Consider the following 19,686-nt stretch of genomic DNA (forward strand, 5'->3'; position numbering starts at 1 on the left):
CTCTCCTTACTGCCTTCACGAGAGAGAGAGCAAGAGAGGCAGGGAGAGCGAGACCGGAAGAGCGCGCGCATAGGCAATTCAAAATGGCGTCCTTTCAAACAACAACCCTGTGTGTCGCTTTGTGGCTCTTGGCCGAAAAGCGACAACTCTTGGCCCGCTCGAGCGGAGTTTTTCTCATTCACAAGTTTTTCTCATTCATTCGCCCAGACGGAGAACAGCGGACTTTTCCGCGAGAGCCAAGAGCCAAGAATTGTCACCTGAGAAGGATTTCCGCTAAACGGAAAATGCATATTCATGAGGAGCAGAGACGACGGACGGATGGACTGGCGGAGCAATTAACCAGAGAGTGCCGCAAAAAGCGAACAAAAAGTTATTTACAAAAGTTAAACCCATGGATTTTATAGACCACAACCAATTGAAATGTTAATCCCTCGATCCGGAAAGCACTACCACCGGGCTTAAGCCACATTTTCTGCTGGCCTGACCTGGCTTTAATTTAAAGGGAACGCTGCCGCATGGAACGCGGGGAACACAGTTCAAATGCACGTAATTGTGGCAATTACTTAATGAAATATTTATTAAATGCAAATTATGATTAGACTACCAGCTAAGCGGCGGTGGCGGCCACCGTCACTGCCACTGCTACTGCTGCCACTCAAAATGTGTGTGTGCGTGTGTGTGTGACGGTGCTTGTGAGGAATATACAGGTGTATCTTGGGTGTGTGTGGTTGTGCCGAGCCGCTCTTGGGCCATGCGATTAATTGGCCATAAATCAAAATCAAATTACCGCCGCACGAGGCACGTGCAAATATGTCAAACAAACACGTTTGCAAGTCAATCAGACGCGGCGCGAATTAATTTATCTATCAACTTGTCGCAGATGAGCTAAAGATCAATGGGGTTACAGATCAATCAGATGGGAGAAGCTACTGCTTAAATGGGGGTTAAGTAATGCAGGTGTAGAGCAAAGTATACGGGAATACCGAGGTAGGGGGATTTCTTAACCAAGTAGCCTCTCTAGGCCTTAATTAACCTGATTAATAATGTTTTGATTAACAAACATTTATTGATTTGTAAAATTATCTTTAGTTACTTTATTTTAGCAACAACTAAAAAAGTATATAAGGCTCTTAAGCTCAAAAAACACCCAAATACATTTCATAGCCTCGATAAATGTTTATTAGTAGCCCAAAAATAAAATTACCTAATGAAAGAATTTCATTTGCTTGCTGACTTTTACCCATATTGACCCAGTCCTCCTAATACTCCCTTTGACCCTCTAAGACCTTACCATTTAGCTTTCTCTCCACTTTATTACATTTAATACACCTAAAGCCACAAGTCCACCGGAAAAGGAAGAGGCCAAAGCCAAGCTCCTAAGCTTTTCCCATTTTGATATCTCACTTTTCGGCCAAAAGAAATCACTGCCAGAAGCAAGCAAATACGGAAGCCAAATCGATTTTATTACCAAATAACATTAATTCCCGAATTAAAGCCAACAGCATGGGCATTTGGACAAATGAGACGATTAATTCTCAGGCGAGAAGACGAAAGACCTGCGCGCAAGGAAAATCTACGGAAAATTGGAAGGCCAAAAGATGGAGTCGAGGCAGGAGGCAGGGAAAAGCGCACGGAAACACCCACGAAAAGAACGAAAAACCCAAAGACCCAAGTACAATTTATCATTTAAATAATAATGTGCCACAAATGACGGGACGAACGGGACGAGAGTGAGCAAGCGAGAGGGCCAGCGCATAAATCAATCAAACGCTATGGAAAGACAGAGACGCCAGCAAAGGGCTAAAAAGAGCGAGGACTAGCTTCTGGGGGTTGCTAACTACCAACAACTGCTGTTGCGGTGCTCTTGGCTCAATGAAATGGAAACTGACTCCGCCGCCGAGCCGCATTTGATGGCCTGGCCTGCTCACTTGACCGCCGCCTCCGTACACTGGGAGAAAATCGGTCTTCAAATAGCGCAAGTTTCGTTGTTATTTACTATTTTTACATTCTGGTAAATGTACTTTCTTTTAATTTAGTTTTCTATAGGAAAAACTTTAGGAAATCATTTTAAATTAAGATTTGAGACTCGTAGTTTAGTAGCCCTTTTATATTGATATCCTTCCTTTAAACCATTTTAATACAATAAAAATATATAATAAATATAAAAATAAAATTTAAAGCGTTTTTCAATGAAAAATGTATTTATCCCAAATGGTTTTTGAAATTTTTCAAGTGCAACCAAATGAAATGCGAGGCAAGGCGCTCGCTCAAATTACATTTTAATGAGTCCCACAACCAAAGGGGATGAATGGCTAAGGGCCAGGGGAAAATGGCCAAAGGGGGGAGCACAGCCGAGTTCTCGGCTAGCAAAAATCAAACTACAGGCTGACCTCACCACGGAAACGGGAAACACTCGAACTTGGGACAGCCGAAGAGACGGCCATTCGATGCGCCTTTCAACGCCATAAACATAAACCGATCGTCCGAGAAGTGCAGTTTATGAATCTGTTTATGATGTACGAGGAGGCTAATGAAAGCGCCACAGCAGGCGCCAAATTGGGTCAGGACCGCCTGCGGTTCGGCTGCTCGGCGGCTCTGTAGATCCAGAGCTGGAGCTGTGGAGCCCCGTGAGCCTGTATTGACATTCAATTCGAAATAAATCAGAGTTTACGACTCCCAGCAGAGAGCCAACGACTTCATCGCAGTCACTTCCCACTTTAGTCTCGGCGGGCAAGGGCACTGAGGAAAAAACTTGGTTGATATAAGAGTGCTGTAGTGATATAAGATATAAATTAATATAAAATGTTTAAAATAAATATATTAAATTATCAAGAAAATTAAGAAGTTATGGAAAAGGAAGTGATAATTTTCAAGATCAAAACTTTAATTTGGTTAATAAAATAGTGATGTTGTGTGGTATTATTCCTTAAAACAAGGTGATATTTTTAGTCCAAATATTTGTTTCTCTGCACTGCCAGATGCAGGCGGCCTCCTTCAAAGATCAACGCTGGTGGCTACGGCACCAAGCTCTCGACAGTTGGCTCTCGCATCCCCGGCGTTAATTGGCAGCACCGGCATGGGCCGGGGCCAATAAATTTTCAAGCCATCACGGCTCCTCCAGTTTCTCACCTAACCCCGTGTTGATGTATTCATTGAATTCTAGGATCAAACGGTGGCTCCATCCGGCGCTGGGATCTCCGGGGCAGAAATGCCAACTGCGCCAATTAGCCACCGAAACACAAAGGCCGGAAAATGGCAGTAGTGGATGAGGGGAAGCGGGGGAAACTGGTTGGCGCGTTGGCCAGGAATTTCGATTGAGTTTTCAGCCATTGAATGTTGATGGCTTCATTGCTCTGAGATTGGTAAATTATTTTACTTAATTTTAGTTAATTTTGTTGAGTGGTTTTAATGAAATAAATGTTGGGTAAGTGAATTCTTACAAGGTAAAGGTAATTAAGAAATAAAAAAAAAAATATATTTCTTTAAACAAAAGACTCAAACAACGAACATGATCTAGAAGAAGGAGAAGGCTTGAGCTAAAATAAATTATAGAAAGAAGTGAAATTAATATACAAAATTCTATAGAGTTATAATACATATACTTTTTAAAGATTAGTATAGAAACAAGAAAGAAAGCTAACTTTGGCCAGCCAAAGTTTGTATACCCTTGCAGGTAACAATTAAAATATATCATAACTAAGCCAAAAATGCACTAATTTCGATTCGGAAAGCAGTTTTGTGTTAGTTTTTATTAATTTAAAAAAACTGCATACCAAATTTAAAATTTTAAGAAATCAAAATTTTTGGTCATTTTTGAGAATTTTAATGATGTAACCCCTTATCAAATTTCGCAAAAATGGCCAAAAAATCGATTTCTTCTGGACATGTCTAGAAAGATTCGCATGTTAATGCTGATCAAGAATATATATGGTTTATGGGGTCGGAAATGATTCCTTGACTTAGAAAAATATTATTTTGTATTATAAAATCGAATTTTTTATATTGAAAAAATCTTCTTAATTTTTTTTAAATTAAAAATATTATAACTCGGCCAAAAGAGCATTAATTTTAAATCGAAAAACTGTTCTGTGCAAGATTTTCTACAGTTAATAAATCAGCATACTTCATTTAAAAATTTTGAAAATTCAATTTTTTTATCAAAATCAAAAATTTTAATGATGTAACAACCCCTTATGAAATTTTGCAAAAATGGCCAAAAAATCGATTTCTTCCTGACATATTTAGAATGATTCCCCTGTTGATGTTGATCAAGAATATATATACTTTATAGGGTCGGAAAGGTCTCCTTCACTGCATTGCAAACTTCTGACTGAAATTATAATACCCTGCAAGTGTATAATAATTTGTTTATCTAACAAAATTTAATAGGAAATTTTCAAAAATAGGACTTTAATATATTTTGTATGATTTAATTTGTTTATAAAGCTTATAAATATATACCCCAGTAGTGCCTTTCTCTATATCAATATTTCAGCCACTTCAATGAGCTTTAAATCTTCTTCCCAATGGCCACCCCTTGGAAACTCCCCACCGATTGCTTCACCAATTTCACACTTTGGGAAACCTTTTAAGCAGCGTCACTCGAAAGGAACAACAAAACAATAACAACAAAAAACACCAACAAAAACCCCGAAAAAAACATCAAAAAACTTAAAACCGACGAAAAAAAACGACCGAAGAATGAAATGAAATGTTTGGAAATTTGAAAATAATTGTTGACACTTTATTATTGTTGTTGTTGCGACGTAACAAGTGTCTCTCTGCCCCCGCCCCCTTTGGCTGCACATGCGCAGGCCCGAAAAACTTCCGGCACAACAACAACAACAACATCAAGAGCCGCATGTAAATGGGGAAAAATTTAGTTGTGTCACATTAAAAAGCAATTATCACCTTAAATTAACCGACAGAGTTGCGCCCCGCCAGTCGCTCTGCCATCGAAATATTCAAATTGCCGACTCCGACATTTTTTCTAATGACTTTCCAAAAAAAAAAAAAAAAGGAGCCACAAAAACTGGAAGCTCAACAAATTAACTTGTTGCTATTTTCAATTGGGCGCCTTCGGTTCGGTGGAGTTTGGTTATATTTTTCTGAATTTTCGGGAGGTTTCAAACGGCTGCGCTTTTAATTCGTTTTAAATTATTTTCGAGGCTTCGGTAAAGGTACTTGGCTAGTGTCCTAAGGTAGGGTTTAATTTAGCATAGAATAGGGTGCCCAGGGGGTGAGGGTTTTTTGACCTGACCCTAGTACTTAAGGTACTTACCTGTACAGTGGTGAGAAAGTATTAAAATAATAAAATATATCTAGTTTTTCTAAGATAAAAGAGCCCTCTATTTCCATAAAAAGAATTGTATTTTTTACATTTTATATATTTTGTACCAAACATCTTCTTTCGCCCCACTGTGCCTGGATTTCGACACACAAAAACAAAATGAAAACTTTTACCCTGTTTTGACGGAAACATTTGTCAGCGATTTTCCACGCGCGCGCTTGGAAACATTCGAACAATTTAATTAGAATCACCTAAGCCCAACGCTATCCATCCGCTCATCCGCAGACCCGCGGCAAATTATCATGTGGGGGACAAAGAAAAAAACCGCATCCAGTGTGATTTTTAGGCTCAGCATGTGTGACATTTGTCGCCTCCATTGTCGGCCTTACATCACCATCAACAGCAGCAATTACAGAAAAGGTTTAGGCTACAACTGGATCAGCTTCACCAGCAGCAGCAGGAAGAGGCTCTCGGCAAGGGTGAACCACCAGGGTGGCTGCGTCTTCCTGGCGGTGACACTCTGCTGGGGTTGAGGCGATGGTTGCCAGGCTCGGGAGAAGATCTCCTCGTGAAGATGGCATTGCTGGTGCTGGAGCGAGAGTCCTGTCTGCCTGCCTTCATTCTCCTGCAGGGGCAGGCAGAGGAGCAGCAGGAGTATCCACCGAGGTCTTTGAGTGAGTGCTATGATCATGGATACCAGAGGAAAAGTTTCTCTATAAATTGGTCTTGTGGGTTCTGTATTTATTTTAAAATTTGGCAACTCCTCAAAAAAAAAGGCAAGGGTTGCTTTGATTTAAGGGGGGATATACATGTAAGCGGTCAAAATTTGGCCATTTTTCGTGAATTTTTTTTTATAAGAAATAGTCAAGCAATCGTCGTGAAACTTTGGATATAGTTAAAAGTAGATTCAGAGATGATAAAAAAAATTAGTTATAAACAATATTTTACAAAATGGCGGACTTATGGAACATATGCCGTAGCGCCTCGAGCTTTGAGTTGCCGTGCTATGGACACGATAGAGCTCGTAATTCCTGTCCGAAATCCGTAAACTAAATTTTTTTGTATTCATTACACCTTTATCTTCTATTTGAACCTAAAAAACCAAAAAGAAATCAAGACAAAAAAAAATAAATTTTGATTTGAAGGAAAAAATGTCATTTTCAGGTGATAAGTTTTCACGTCCCACCCTCTTAAAAAATAGTAATACTCCGTTTTATAACAACCATGTAGGTTCAAATAGAAGATAATTTTATGCTGATCATAATAATTTTTGATTCACTCCGATATGTTACATAGTTTTTTGTGAATCGTGTCCAGAGCATAGGTAGAAATGCAAAAATTAGGAGCTGAGAAAAAGACGTTTAAAGTTTTTGATGCGCCCACGTTAACACTTGTGAACCTTGCGTGCATACTTGATTTGAGGCACTTAGAGTTGGAATTCGATAATGAAACTTACACACTATATTCTTTAAATAATAAACTATTTTTTAAACCAAAAAAAAAATTTGCCCAAAAAATTTTGGTTTACATGTATATCCCCCCTTAAGATGTTTTTAAGGTGAGAAAACAAAAGACTTAGGCAACAAACTTGATCTGTAAAAAATACTTTGTGAATTTTAAATACAATACAAATTATTTAAAAAACATTTCTGTAAATATTATTATTTCTCTCTCCGAAAATGCAAAGTTTGGATTCTTTTTAAAGAAAATGTAAAGCCGAGAAAAGGTGTTCATATATCGGAGCAGCACAATTAATTAACAAAGGCTGCGGCCGAGAGATGAGGGGCTGTGCCAGCTTCCCCTCTCTCATCCTTTGGCCTTTTGTTTGCCAGTGATATGATTTATACTGTCTCCCTGGCCGGCGCCACAGACAGAATCCTCAGCAACGGGCGGTGTCTTTAATGTCTCGGAACTGGGAACGGGGAACTGGAAACTAAGAAACTAAGAACCCAGAACTCGGCTTAATTCCCTCTGTGCGTGAGAGGAGACTAAGGATGATGCTGATGATGATGAGAGGCGGCTGCGCTTTTAATTCCACAACTCACGGCTCAGTTTCAGTTTCAGTTTTTCGGAAATCTGCATCGACTTTGACTTTTCACACTTTTCGCCCTTCCTTCCGTCCGATACGCTCCAATTTGGAGAGCAACACCCCCGCTGATCTGGGCCTGCATTAAAAAGAGATTTGCCCGAGTTGGCTAATTATATTTTGGTAACACTTGCGAACCCTTGACTCGACTCGAGTCCCCGAGCCTGCCTACCTGGGTGGGTGGTGTCGTGGCCTAATGAGCTGTTCTGCCCGCTCTGCAGGAAGGAACGGATTACGGCGAACGGATTCTACGGATTTGGCTAATCCAAGGTCGATGCCTAGCGCCGGCTCAGAGCTCGCCTCGCCTCAATTGGATTCGCATTCGCAATGGGACTCCGCTGCTGCGGATGCGGATGCGAGTGCGGATTCGGGTTAGAGCGGCGAGAACTGGGCCACCGAGTTTATGGCCCGATGCAAATGAGGCCTAAGCTCACAAGTCAGCTAACGGTGCCGCCGCCGCTTCCCTCCATCTTGCAACTTCCATCTCCGATCTGCGCTGCCTGATCCCCGATGCACTGCAGCACGGCACCGCACAGCACAGCAGCAACGCCCCCTGGTAGATCGCTCCGGGTTGTCCGCGTCCAAGCATCTATCAAGCAAGTGGCGGAGGAGGGGCAGCAGCCGCCGCAGCCGAGATGCGAGCCATGTTCCCGGGTATTATAAAGTGCATTGTGGCTACCAGTTAAGTGCATGTTGCTGGCCAGAGGGTTCGGCAGACGGAGCACTGTAGCTGTAGCTGTAGCTGTAGCTCGAGCTGGAGTTGGAGGAGCCCAGCCTCGGTAGGTGTGTAAACTATGTTGCTGCTGCTGCCTCATATTGCTGCGGCTGTTGCTGTTTCCGCCGCTGCCAAGCAAGCAGTCAGCAGAGCCAACCCATCAACAGCCAAATCGCCACGGGGTAGGACCTTTTTCTTAGCTTTTTTCCAGAGTCAGATACCCTAAAGAGGGGTATGTGTGCTATAAGATATTTATATTTTAACTAATAGATATTTAATTTAAAAAAAGGGTAAACAACTCAGCGAATTAGTAAATTAAATAAGGGATATCTTTAAGTTTAAATAACTAAAAATATTCCCAAATAGGTCAAATAAAATAATATTTAATTAATTCTAATAATTTATATATTTAATAGAGTCCTCTTGGCTTCGACCATTAGGATCTCGCCTTCATCTTATTTTTGTTTGTTGGCCGTTTGGTGTGTTCTTGGTGGGATGGCGGACAAACCGAGTGGGCGCGTTCCCGTCCAAGTCCATGTCCGCGTCCACATTCACGTTCACCTGACGCTTGCTGATTCCGCGGCTGATGCTGTTCGCTGCTGCAGTAGAACAGCTTCTGTTTTAGCCTGGCAAACGGCAAACTGGCTCGGCTGGGGCTCCATTCATGAGGCCGCAGCCGAAGCTGGGCCTGGCTGGCAACAAGTTACCAAGCTATAATTACTGCATCCATGTCGCTGCGAGTTGCTACTTCATAAATTAGCATGCTGCTGGTGCCGCGTCGAGCCGAGCCTCTGATGTAGCTGCTGCTGCTGCAGTTGCTCCAGTCCAGAGCGGTCAGCGCTTTGTCATTGCCACAGAACTTAGGACTAGAATGGCGCGTTTTCCAAGGAAACCGCAGGCCCAAAAGCACAAATCACAAATCACACGGCAAGCATTAGGCTTCCGTGTGCTGTCTCTCCGGCCAGGAGTTGGAGATGGAGCTGGGCCCCAGACGAGGTCGTTCCCCGCCTCCGGGCAGGCTCCAGCCTCCTCATCCTCGTGCGCTCATCCTTTTTCTGTTTCTGCTTCTTCCCTTGGAGAATTCCTTGAAACAACGAAACGCCCTCCGCATCTCGCATCCTCTCCTGCCCCCTCCTCCTTTCCTCCTTGTTAGGCTCTTGCTTGACCCACAAACAATTTGTTTTTGCATTTCGCTGGCGGGGACGCGAACCTCGGAACCCCAGACCATGATAGCTGTAGCCACCACCCCAAATCCACAAAGAAAAAGAGGGGAAAAAACTGGCTCTCGACATCATTATCACTGCGATCACTGCGTGGCCCCTTGCGTGTCTCTCTGACTTTGCTCGTCTCAAGGTTTCGATTTCAGGAAATCAATCTTGTTTTGGCACACGAAATACGGAATACCAAAAAAATACCGAAATCATTAGCAGCCGACGAGGTCGGTCTCCCCATCTCCCAGAGAGACGGGAAGACAGGAGCTGCCCGATGACCCCAGGCGAGGATGGAGCCCGGCTTCTTCCGAATGAATGGTGGGGTCCCGGTCCGAGTCGGATGCTGATGATGTGGCTCTGACTCGGAGTCGGACTCCAGCTCGGACTGTGGCTGTAGCCTGGCCCCGGGGCAGCAACTCGTAAGCGTTTCTGAAGACCTCCAGTGCAGCACGCGATTTATATACGACACCCAGGAAACGGGGCCCGCCCTTCTTCGCCCATCGCCCATTGCCCCTCGTGAGTGCCCTATAAATCCCTGAAAACGAAAAACAAAAGGCCCCTAAAACGCAACTTCCACTCATTAATGGCCTCACTCGCAGTCTCTCCTATGGGATCGATGAAAAATGTGGTTTTAATTGGGATTAGGCCAGGCCAAAAACAACTTACTTGTGGCTGGAGTGTTTGAAATGCTAATAAAAGATAGATTTATCATCCTATTCCGGCTGCGACTGCGGCAGGCGCTACCAGAATGATTACAGCAAATACTCATAGTCAACGGCAGCTCGAGTCCATGGAGTCCCAGAAGGTAACATCTTCTTCACCAGCGTCCGCTGCAACTCCGAAAAAGCGCTGCATCATGACGAGGGTTCCTCAAGAACCCGGGGCAGAAGGAGCTGGAGGAGCCAGAGGAGGAGTTGTACACCAGCGACAGGCCAAGCACTTGCGTGTGTCACTGCGGTGACGCTCAAGTAGTCGACTGGCTCCGGCTCCAGCTCTAAATCCAGCTTCAGCTACAGCTCCAGCAGCAACGAGAGGCTGAAAGCCAAAGGCAGAGCCACCTGATCATGTTGGGTTAAAGGTGTCTCTAGGGCACTGTGAGAAAATAGGCTACTCTAGGCTAGGAAAATATATTTAGAAACATTTAAAAGATGGAAAATGGTATAAGTTACAGACTCGAATAAGACTTTTTCCTTCATGAGCTTGGCTAAAATATTTTATCTTAAATTAAACACCATTTTCTAGTAACTAGTAACTATCAATAAACTGAAATACAGAAATTTCCATCAGTGCTAGCTGAAATGAAAATTAAGTCATCAGGCCCCGGGTTTTGGAGTCGCTTTTGGTGTCTCGGCTAGGTGAAGTAGGTGCTGTAAGTTCCCCAAAATCAAAGCCGAGACAGAGATATATGTTTACGAACCGCCAGCCAGACACTTCTTGATGAGATTTGAGCTCATCAGCCAAGTGTCTGGCGACTGTTTGCTACCTCTGAGTCGCAAGTCGGAGTCGGAGTCGGAGTCAGAGTCTGGCTATGGGTCCGTCTCTCTCTCCAACTGGCAGATGATGATGAATGGGCCAAGTTGACATATGAGGGTTTTAATCGTCATAGAAAACCTACGCATGCGATGCGAGCATTAAAGTTAGAGACGGAGACAACGGACTGGAAATGGAAATAGAAATCACAGAACAAAAACAGAAACAGTAACAGAAACAGAAACAGACTTCCTTACTCATCAGCCAGGTGACTGGTGATGGGTAACTAGTTACTGCTGGTTACTGGTGACTCCCACGCCTTGTTATCCTGGTTTTTTTTATAGAGGGGAAAACCAGGGGAAAGGACAAATTGGCGGCATCCTTTCAAGCGGCTGAATAAACACTCGACTTTCAAGCCAAATCATCTTCGACGGGTAGGATCAATGGAGAGGAGAGCGCCTCTTTATAAGGATCAAACGGCTTTCAACAAGTTTCAGAGCCTTTTGTTAGGCTCACTTTTTTTGTTATTATTATTTCTGTTGCCGAAAAGAAACCAAAGTTGAGCGGCAGCAAATGTCAGTCAAGGGGCATTGATTATGATCATCAAATTATTGAGCGCCCATGGGCAGAGATCTGGAGACTGGAGAGGGGCTGGCCAAAACGCCCCCTTCCGCAACAAAATGCTTTGACCGATGGCGATGAAGACATGTACTATATAGATACATAAAACTGCTGACACAATCGAAGCAATTAAATCGTATGACGCTGCCCGAACGAGACCCAAAACTTAAGTCGATGCAATCGAAGTCCAATGGAAACGGACACGGAGATGGATTCCGAGACGGAGTCCGAGTCGGAGTCGGAGTTCCCCCAATCGAAGTGAAGCCCTCTCGAGGAGGAGCAAGGCAGGCGACGATCTCGACAGCGATAAATTGTTGTTTTCGAGTCTCTTTACAGCCCTAACAGGTGAGAAAATGGGTTCAGTGGTCTGCGCGGACTCTCGAACATGCTGATCTCATGGCCTGTCTTTGGTCTTGTCTCTCCCCTGCTCGGCCGGCCATTCATGAGTCCTGACCAGGCCCAGTCCCAGTCCCAGTCCCAGTCCCCCTGCTTCTAATTCAATTGGGCGATCGTAGGGAGACCTCTCTCCATTTATTTACACAGCTCAGCAAATCTTCTCAGTGGATAATTTCACCCATAAATTGAACGCCACTTCCGTTTCGATTGCCCGCTTGCGATAAAGGTTTTTCGATTCAGTTCGGTTTGGCTTTTTGGTCTGATTTTTGGTCGAGGTCATTCATGAATGGATTGCACGGATGGATGGGAATGGGAGTGGGACCCAAGTGCTCCACTTCGTTCAATCCGCTTAATCTCTAATCTTTGTTTGCACTTGAATAATATTTGGGGCTTCAACAAAAGCAGAGGAAATTTCCACGAAGATTCAAGAAAGATTGTGCTGTAATTTTCCTTATAAAATAAAAATATACAAGTATTCTGATGGGGAAAACTCATAATTAAACAACAAAGTCAATAATTTCCATGACTCAGAGAGACTTCCATCAACTGGCAGTACCCACTAACTACATATATCAATTTGAAAACAAGTTCCCGATCTATATCTGTTCGTACTGGACCCCCCAATCCATTCAGCAGAAAAGCAAAGATCAAAGCAAAATCAATTGCAAAAAAAGCAATTAAATGTAATTACTCTCGATTTGAAAAAAACGGAATGATAACCTGGATATTTAGGGATCTGTACCAGGTATATATGCTTTTTTACAGACAACGCAATAGAATTGTTTTCTGATATATTCTCCAGATCCGCGTTTGGGTCTGATTTTCCACGCTGGCAAGGCTAGCGGCAAATTGGCGGCAATTTATTAATTCAAAATGGAAAAAAAATACAACAAAAAATACAGAAAAAAATAACAAAAAATCGTAGAGAAACGCAAATCCTATTTGTCAATTTATTTGCGCAAGTATGCGTGCGCAATCGCCACAAACAACAAGCAACAAATGTCAATTGCTTGAGCAAAATTGCGCATAATTGACATTTTTCCAATTTGCCCCATTCCGTGAGTCCCAGGCAGTCGAGGGTTAAGCGGAGCCGGAGGCCCACAGGTCATTGTTAGAAACAACCTCCCTCGCTCCTCGATTCGGGCTGTCGTCACGCCCTCGGACTATAAAACTGTCCGCGGCAATGATTTAATTTCCCAAATATTGTCAGACATAAATTCAAAGGGAAAACCACAAGGAGTAGGAGGAGGAGTAGATCCTAGTCAAGTGTCAAGTGGGCCTTGAAAGAAGTTGCCGCCAAATCAGCGTGCCGGATGGCTGCGACTGCGACTGCGACTGCTTTATGGTTTGTTTAGCGGCCACTCATTAGCCATAGTCCCGACCCTCGTCCTGCGGCCTGGCCGAATGTGTCGCTTTGTGTGGCTGCCACAATTATGAGTCCTTTGTTGCTCAATCTGCCGCAACACTTGTTGCATTGTCCCAGTGCCGTGTGTGTGGGTTCCTTGGGCATTTCCGCCTAAAGGGATTTCACAGCTCATAGATAATCCCATTTGGCAGCGGCTCTGCGAGTAGGAATGGGTCCTCCTTTTGTCTAATCCCGGCCAGACAGAAGAGGCGTTGTTGGCTCCCTTGGCTGCTGCAAACGCTCCCCTCAGGGATTTCCCTTTATTTCGGGGTAAAACTTAAGACTATTTTGGGTTCTTTCCACAGTTTTCATTTATTTTAAAATAGCAGATGTGTGTTTACTTTATGTAAATTAAAAGCAATTTAAAAATTATATAGATTCTGTGGGAAATTACTTTTGTTATTCCCTCAAATATTTAGTTATGAAGCAAATAAATTGATATAAAATATTTGAAAAACCTTTTTGAATACTCCAAGTTAGCTTTTACCTCCATCTTTTTTTCTAATACCCCCCTCCTAGCAGCAATACTTCCCCAACTCCCCTTCCTTGGCTGCGTGAGATGTCGTCTCTTTGTGTTGTTTTGTTGCTGCCTCCGCCGCTGACATTGTCATGATGGCGTCTTGGTAGAAACATTGAAACGGAAACGTAGATGAAACACAAATACACAATGTCTGAGAGACTCTGACAAGTTGGCCCCTTCCGTTGCGAGGCCCGTCCTCCTCGCCCCCTTAGAGCACTGTTTTCTTCCCCCTTTTCCTGCGTCTGTTGGCCATAGCGTGCGTGGCTTCGACGGCGGCAAAAGTGGCCCCTATCATTATGGCTGTCGTCTTAGCCGAAATTGGTATAGGAGGCATCCATCGCGGATGGATATTTCTCTCTATCTCTCTTCCAGAATTGGGCGCCGCCGCCGCTGCCTAGATTTCTAGGCCTAACTCTTGGGCTTCTTTTCGGCAGAGGAAAAAATTGATTTACGACTTCCGCTGGCAATGAAAATTCACTTTGGTGGGTTTTTGGACAGAGCTACTGCTGCTGGAGAGTCTCCTCCTGGACTTGGGCTACGATCTCTAGTCACTGCTGCTCGGGTGTTCACTTTTATAGACTCATTTAAGGCGATTATTTAGCAATTTTTTAAGACATTTCTGTCGACGTTATTTTCGCGCACACACTGAGCTGGCTCTCTGGCTGTGGCTCTGGATCTGGCTCCTCGCCAGTTAGTGGCGAAATTTATGGCTCAGAAAGTGAATCATTTAAGTTAATGACTTTCAAACGTGTTTCACACTCAAGTGCGAGCGGGAGGGCAACAGCCAGAGCGAGAGCACCGATGCCTGATTGACTTGACTCACTGGCCAAGACAAGTAGCCGCCGTGATTGATAATGCGCTGATTGAATTATGGCCATAAGTGTAATTTGCCCAGTGGCGTAGCCAAAGACAATGTCTGCAGTGTGACTAAAAGGGGGTTTTGGGTCTATTTTTGGGGTTATTTTAAGGGGAAAATCTAGCAAGATCTCATTACAAGTTAGCTTAAATATTTCAAAGGTTTCTTTAGAAATGTATTCAGTAGGTTCAACTAATTTTTAAGTTGATTTTTAATAAGAAAAGGTTTTAAGTTGTAATCCCAGAATGGCTTTGGTATGTCCTTTATTTATTTATTAATTTATTTCATAGAAATATGCCATTAAACATTTTCATTTCAACCTAAAATGAATTTCTAATAAGAGAAGATTATTCTAAATATTTTGTAATAAGAAGTCTACGTTTTATTAATTCAATAAATATAATTATTTGTATTTCCATATCATACACAATTTTATAAACATTTTCCCTTGCATACCTACGCCCTTGGTTTCGGATGAAGGCTTTTTGATGAATACCTAAGCCAAGCTACCTTCCTAGGTCTAGGCCACCTTTTTCCGCCAAAACAACACACATCTCTCAAATGGAAGTAGTCGGAATTTGTCTGCCCGGCCTGGGGGCGTTTTTGGGGTTTTATTTTCAGTTTCCCTTTGCGGTTCTCCGTTTTGTCTTCTCAGTTTCTTTTATTTATGCTTTTTGGCGGCAAATCAAACCGAGTTTATGAAATTGGCAAATTGGCTTGGCGGCGGCAAACCAAAAAGAGTTTGATGGACGACCCAGCTCTGGACGGAGTCCCTGTCTCAATCCCAAACCCAAGCCCAGTCCAGTCCCATTTCCAAACTCAATCCTCGGTCTATGCGTGCCAAAGCGCCAATGGCGTTTTAATTTGAAGTTAAAGCCGAGACTACGGCGTTTATGAGCAGCTCTCTGGCGTTGACTTTTATTTATTTAATGTTTCGTCTCTCGTATTTAGTTCTTTATTATTTTATTTGGCTTTTCCTGTGTGCTGGCTGGGTCCGGGACCTGTTGCCTGCTACCTGCGAGGAGCAGAGAGAACGATGCAAAACTGGATTAAGTCCCTTTTACGCCCTAATCCCTGGACTTATTCTGCCAAGAGAGAGAGACGAGGCGAGAGCTGAGTCCTTGCTGAGACATGGCGCCAGTCAGTCAATCGTGGCCATTGTCCCTGGGCGAGCACTAATAGGATCAGCAATGCTGTCTGAGCCCTGGCGTGAAGTCAGCAAATGTTGTTTATTTTGGACAAAGCAAAAGGGGTTGACCCCTGACCTCTGCTAGGAGAAGTCCAGCCCATTTAGCAACTACACCTAGGGAAATTGGGGAAGAATTATTCAAGAATTATGTCAAGTTTGATTGAATTACTTATTTATTTGATGAAGTAGTCATTTGCGACCCTATAAATCATATATATTCTTGATCAGCATAAAAAGGAGAATCTTTCTAGCCATAATTGGAAAGAAGTATTGTTTTTAAATTTTTTTTCAAAATTTGATATGGGGTAACATTATTAAAATTCTAAAAAATTGACAAAAATTTTGATATCTTTAAATTTCAAATTAAGTAAGCAGTTTTTTTTTAACTAATAAAAACTAACACAAAACTTCTTTTCGAATTGAAATTAATGCATTTTTCGCTTTGTTATGATAGATATCAAATTCATTTTTACCAATTTCTTCAAGTGTATTGCTAATACCTACTCACAGCTCCTAACTGCATCCACTCCTCCTCGTAGGTGTCTCTGTGTTTATTTATTTTGAATGGAACTCAACGCAGACTCTCTGTTCTGGCTCTCCTCCTTTCTTTTGGCCCAAAAACACTGCCAAAAACAGAGTGTAAGTCACTGCCGCCTGATCTCTAACTGATGGATGATTCAACGAAAAAACAGAAAAACCTTAATGGTTACCAAAAAGTTCGCATCGATGCTGATGGGAAAAATGTGCAAACAATGAAAAAGCCGCCCAGAAAGGCACAAAAGCTCTCCAGAATCGAGCGGAGAAATCAAGACACACTCCGGCCGGCCTGTGCGAGTGTGTGTCTCTATCGAGTGTGTGTAAGTACTGATCTGGCCATCATTATGGCTTCGATAGCAATTATCCGCTACCGTTTAATTGCGAGCTGCGGCGATTTTGTGGGCCGTTGCTGGCTGATTTTTCACACGCATTCGCAGGTGGGCAGCTCCACCTGTGCCGCCGCCTCCCCCTCGCGGTGCCTTTGGCCTGTGGCCTGTGAATGCTGTCATGTGTCTAATGAGAGTCGCCCCGCGTTGGCCCAGTTCAGAACTTGGCCCGAAGTTCGCGTTCTCTTTGTGTAATTTGCACACTTGCATGGGCATTTTTCCTTGCACCGATTTTCCGCCGCCGCTTTTCCAGTGCACTCCGATGGACAGAGGGAAACTTTGGCTGTAATTTGCATATGGAACTTTTTAAATCATACTGCGCGAAAGTTCTGCCATCACACCTGTGCTTACGTCGGGAATTTGGTGGATGAGGAGGAGGAGGAGGAGCACCTGTCTTAATGGACACATTTATCAAGGTAATAGTTTGGGATGGTCAGGTAATTCTCAGGGAGATTCCTTACCTCAGGGAGAAGCCACAGAACAAGAATATTTTTAGAGCTTGCTGACTTTTTATTTATAGTACATTTTAAATTTAAATCTTATTTACCCAAAAATGAGATCATATTTCATGTATTCATCTTATGCTTTTCCAGGTAATAATTTGATCTTTTAGTGATATAGATTTATAGGTAAATGCGCTTTAAATGTGTTTAAATATGTAATCGTATTAATAGTTTGTAAGATGCATTAATAAAGCATTTATAATATCGCTACTTGCATCTTGAGTAGATAGAACATGCACTTAGATGATTTCCTTTAGATTTTCCTCTCATTTCAATCATTAATTCCAATGCAACTAAATGCTTAAATGCGAAATATTTTCCCTTAATAAGATGGGCGCCATGAAAATGAATTTGAAAAGAAATGCTTCCAGGCCAACAAGCAAACGAGGCAAGTCATCTCATCGAGTGGACAGACGCGATCACTTAATTACCTGTGCGAACTTTCCGGCGTAGGAAAGCTGAGATCACTCGGCCAACGGGGGGGAAACAGAATTAAACTGACATTTTCACCTTGTTAATTATGCGCACGGTCATGCAAAAATCGCGTAACGAGTGACGGCCATTGAGAGTTGCATTGTCAGCGAACGATGATAGTTTAATTGCAAGTGTCTGCTCCCTTCGGGGAACTCCAGGTGGACTCCGACTAGCACCAGTGCAGGCTGGTGGGCTTCAAGCGGCCGTACTCGCCGTTCGTGGTCTTTGGCACCGCTAGATTTAGGCAGCCATCGCTCTCAAGAGTCCGGCGTGTTTCCAATTCCTTCTCCACATCGGCCGCTGTGAGCCTGTGCTTCTTTGCCAGGCGCTGGCGGGTGGCGTAGCGCAGGAAGTGCTCATCGCCGTACATTTGACGACTCTCCAGGTAGATCTGGTCGATGCGACGGTAGAGGCACTCCTGCATCCGGGGATACCAGGGGAGGCGCTTCCACCAGGACAGCGCCAAATTGTTTATGTTGTCGATGAAGGCGCGCTGGTCGGCAACCTGCTGCGTAGTGACTATGTCCGCCGGCATCTTGGTGGGTTCAGCAGGATCTAAGCTTGTGTTTAGGTGAATTTTGTGTATTTATGGTTGTTTTTCTTGGGTGTGACTGCGATGAGTGTAGAGGTTGGAATACATTGAGCTGGGTGATTGGCAGCTGCTAGGTTCCTAGGTTCCAATTCCAAGACGAATCCCAATGCCGTTTTCGTTTCCCCTCCCTAATCGCATTAGCAGCCACTTGACAGGACAACAGGTGCAGGCCACAGCTCGGACAGCTGTGCAAAAAATAAGTCCATTCTGACACCTCTCTACCGTTGGTAGTGGCGATCGTTTGATCACTTTACAAGTTAAATATTAAAGCTGTTCCCCACAGATCTCCTAGAGTTTGGATTGTAAGAAATCTAAACCAATGAAACAATCTCTTCATATATATCTTTGCATAAATTAAATTAATAAACTGAATAGCGACTCTTCACAATCAACTCTTAGTGAAATAAACGACGATTTCGGCCCGCGGAATATTGTCAACCAGCCAGGTGCTGTTCATGTAGTATCTGCCATCGGGAATGACCGTCTGGACGAGCCTGTTCACGTGCTGCACCGGCAGCTTGTCCACCATGATGTCGTGCTGAAATCGGTCAGAATCATGTTTGAGGACATCCTATGTAGAGCCAGGACAACACTCACATTGTAGGGACAGGTGTGGTTGATGTTCGAGTAGGGCCCCCAGGTCTGGTATACGTAGTTGGCGAGGACGTTGCTGCGGTCCTTCATAAACTTGCAGCCATCCACCTTGAGGTCGAAGTTGTACAGGATCCGCTTGTTCTCCCGCTGCCTCACCTGGAACAGGGTCTAGGGGGGAGGGGGCATGAGGAGGATGTGTGCCCAGGAGGGATCGGGATGCCAGAAGCTTACCACGGTGTTAACGATGGGCAGTTGTAGCATCTTGCTCTTCAGCGAGGCGTACTTGTAGGTGCGATTGACGGACTTGAGGTAGCAGTATTCAAAGGTCAGAAAAAGCTTGTCCCGTTCCACGCAGCGCAGGTTGTTGAATTCCACGTGTCCATGGAGCTGGTGGGGTTACGGGGTCACTTTCCATCGTATTATATAATGCTGATTCTTACTGCGATCGGGAGTATGGAGATCAAGAGCAGCATTCGCTGGGCCTCCATTCTGGCAAGCGACTGCTGCTCCACTTTGATGAAAAGCCATTAAAAGCAGAGTTAATTTTTATATAAAAATATAGATATTAAATATTACGCGGTTCATTGCCGCTCTAAATCGCCTTATATTAATCGATCTATAGCTTTCCGGTAGGGGGTACAAATACAGGGTGCTTTGGGTATTAACTTTTTTTTTTGATGAGAATCATCACAACTTACCCAATTTTTTAAAAATTGGAGAGGGGGTAATATAAAAAAATTAATTTTTAAGATTTTAAATTTAAATTAATTTTAAATTTTTTTATATTTTAGAGAATAACTATATAGTAATTATATTTTAAAACAAATGCCGAACTTTGGCT

At 43.3% G+C, this 19,686-nt stretch overlaps 3 protein-coding genes across 3 annotated transcripts; all 3 read right to left on the minus strand.

The window, feature by feature from the left end:
* Positions 1-5,381: 5,381 nt before the first annotated feature.
* On the minus strand, positions 5,382-6,050 carry LOC108072292 (uncharacterized). The gene has a single exon (XM_017163359.3). The coding sequence runs from the start codon at positions 5,979-5,981 to the stop codon at positions 5,718-5,720; it is 264 nt and encodes an 87-aa protein (XP_017018848.1). The 5' UTR covers positions 5,982-6,050; the 3' UTR covers positions 5,382-5,717.
* An 11,277-nt stretch (positions 6,051-17,327) lies between these two features.
* On the minus strand, positions 17,328-18,301 carry LOC108072264 (uncharacterized). Its single transcript, XM_017163332.3, has one exon. The coding sequence runs from the start codon at positions 18,192-18,194 to the stop codon at positions 17,829-17,831; it is 366 nt and encodes a 121-aa protein (XP_017018821.1). The 5' UTR covers positions 18,195-18,301; the 3' UTR covers positions 17,328-17,828.
* Positions 18,302-18,639: 338 nt separating this feature from the next.
* LOC108072234 (uncharacterized) lies at positions 18,640-19,333 on the minus strand. Its single transcript, XM_017163296.1, has 4 exons — positions 19,286-19,333; positions 19,077-19,232; positions 18,849-19,013; positions 18,640-18,789 (listed from the first exon to the last, which is right to left on the minus strand). Exons 1-4 carry the CDS (start codon positions 19,331-19,333, stop codon positions 18,640-18,642), a joined length of 519 nt encoding a protein of 172 aa, XP_017018785.1.
* Between the last annotated feature and the right edge of the window lie 353 nt (positions 19,334-19,686).

The sequence above is a fragment of the Drosophila kikkawai genome, chromosome 2R (assembly GCF_030179895.1).
Source record: "Drosophila kikkawai strain 14028-0561.14 chromosome 2R, DkikHiC1v2, whole genome shotgun sequence".
Lineage (NCBI taxonomy): Eukaryota > Metazoa > Arthropoda > Insecta > Diptera > Drosophilidae > Drosophila > Drosophila kikkawai.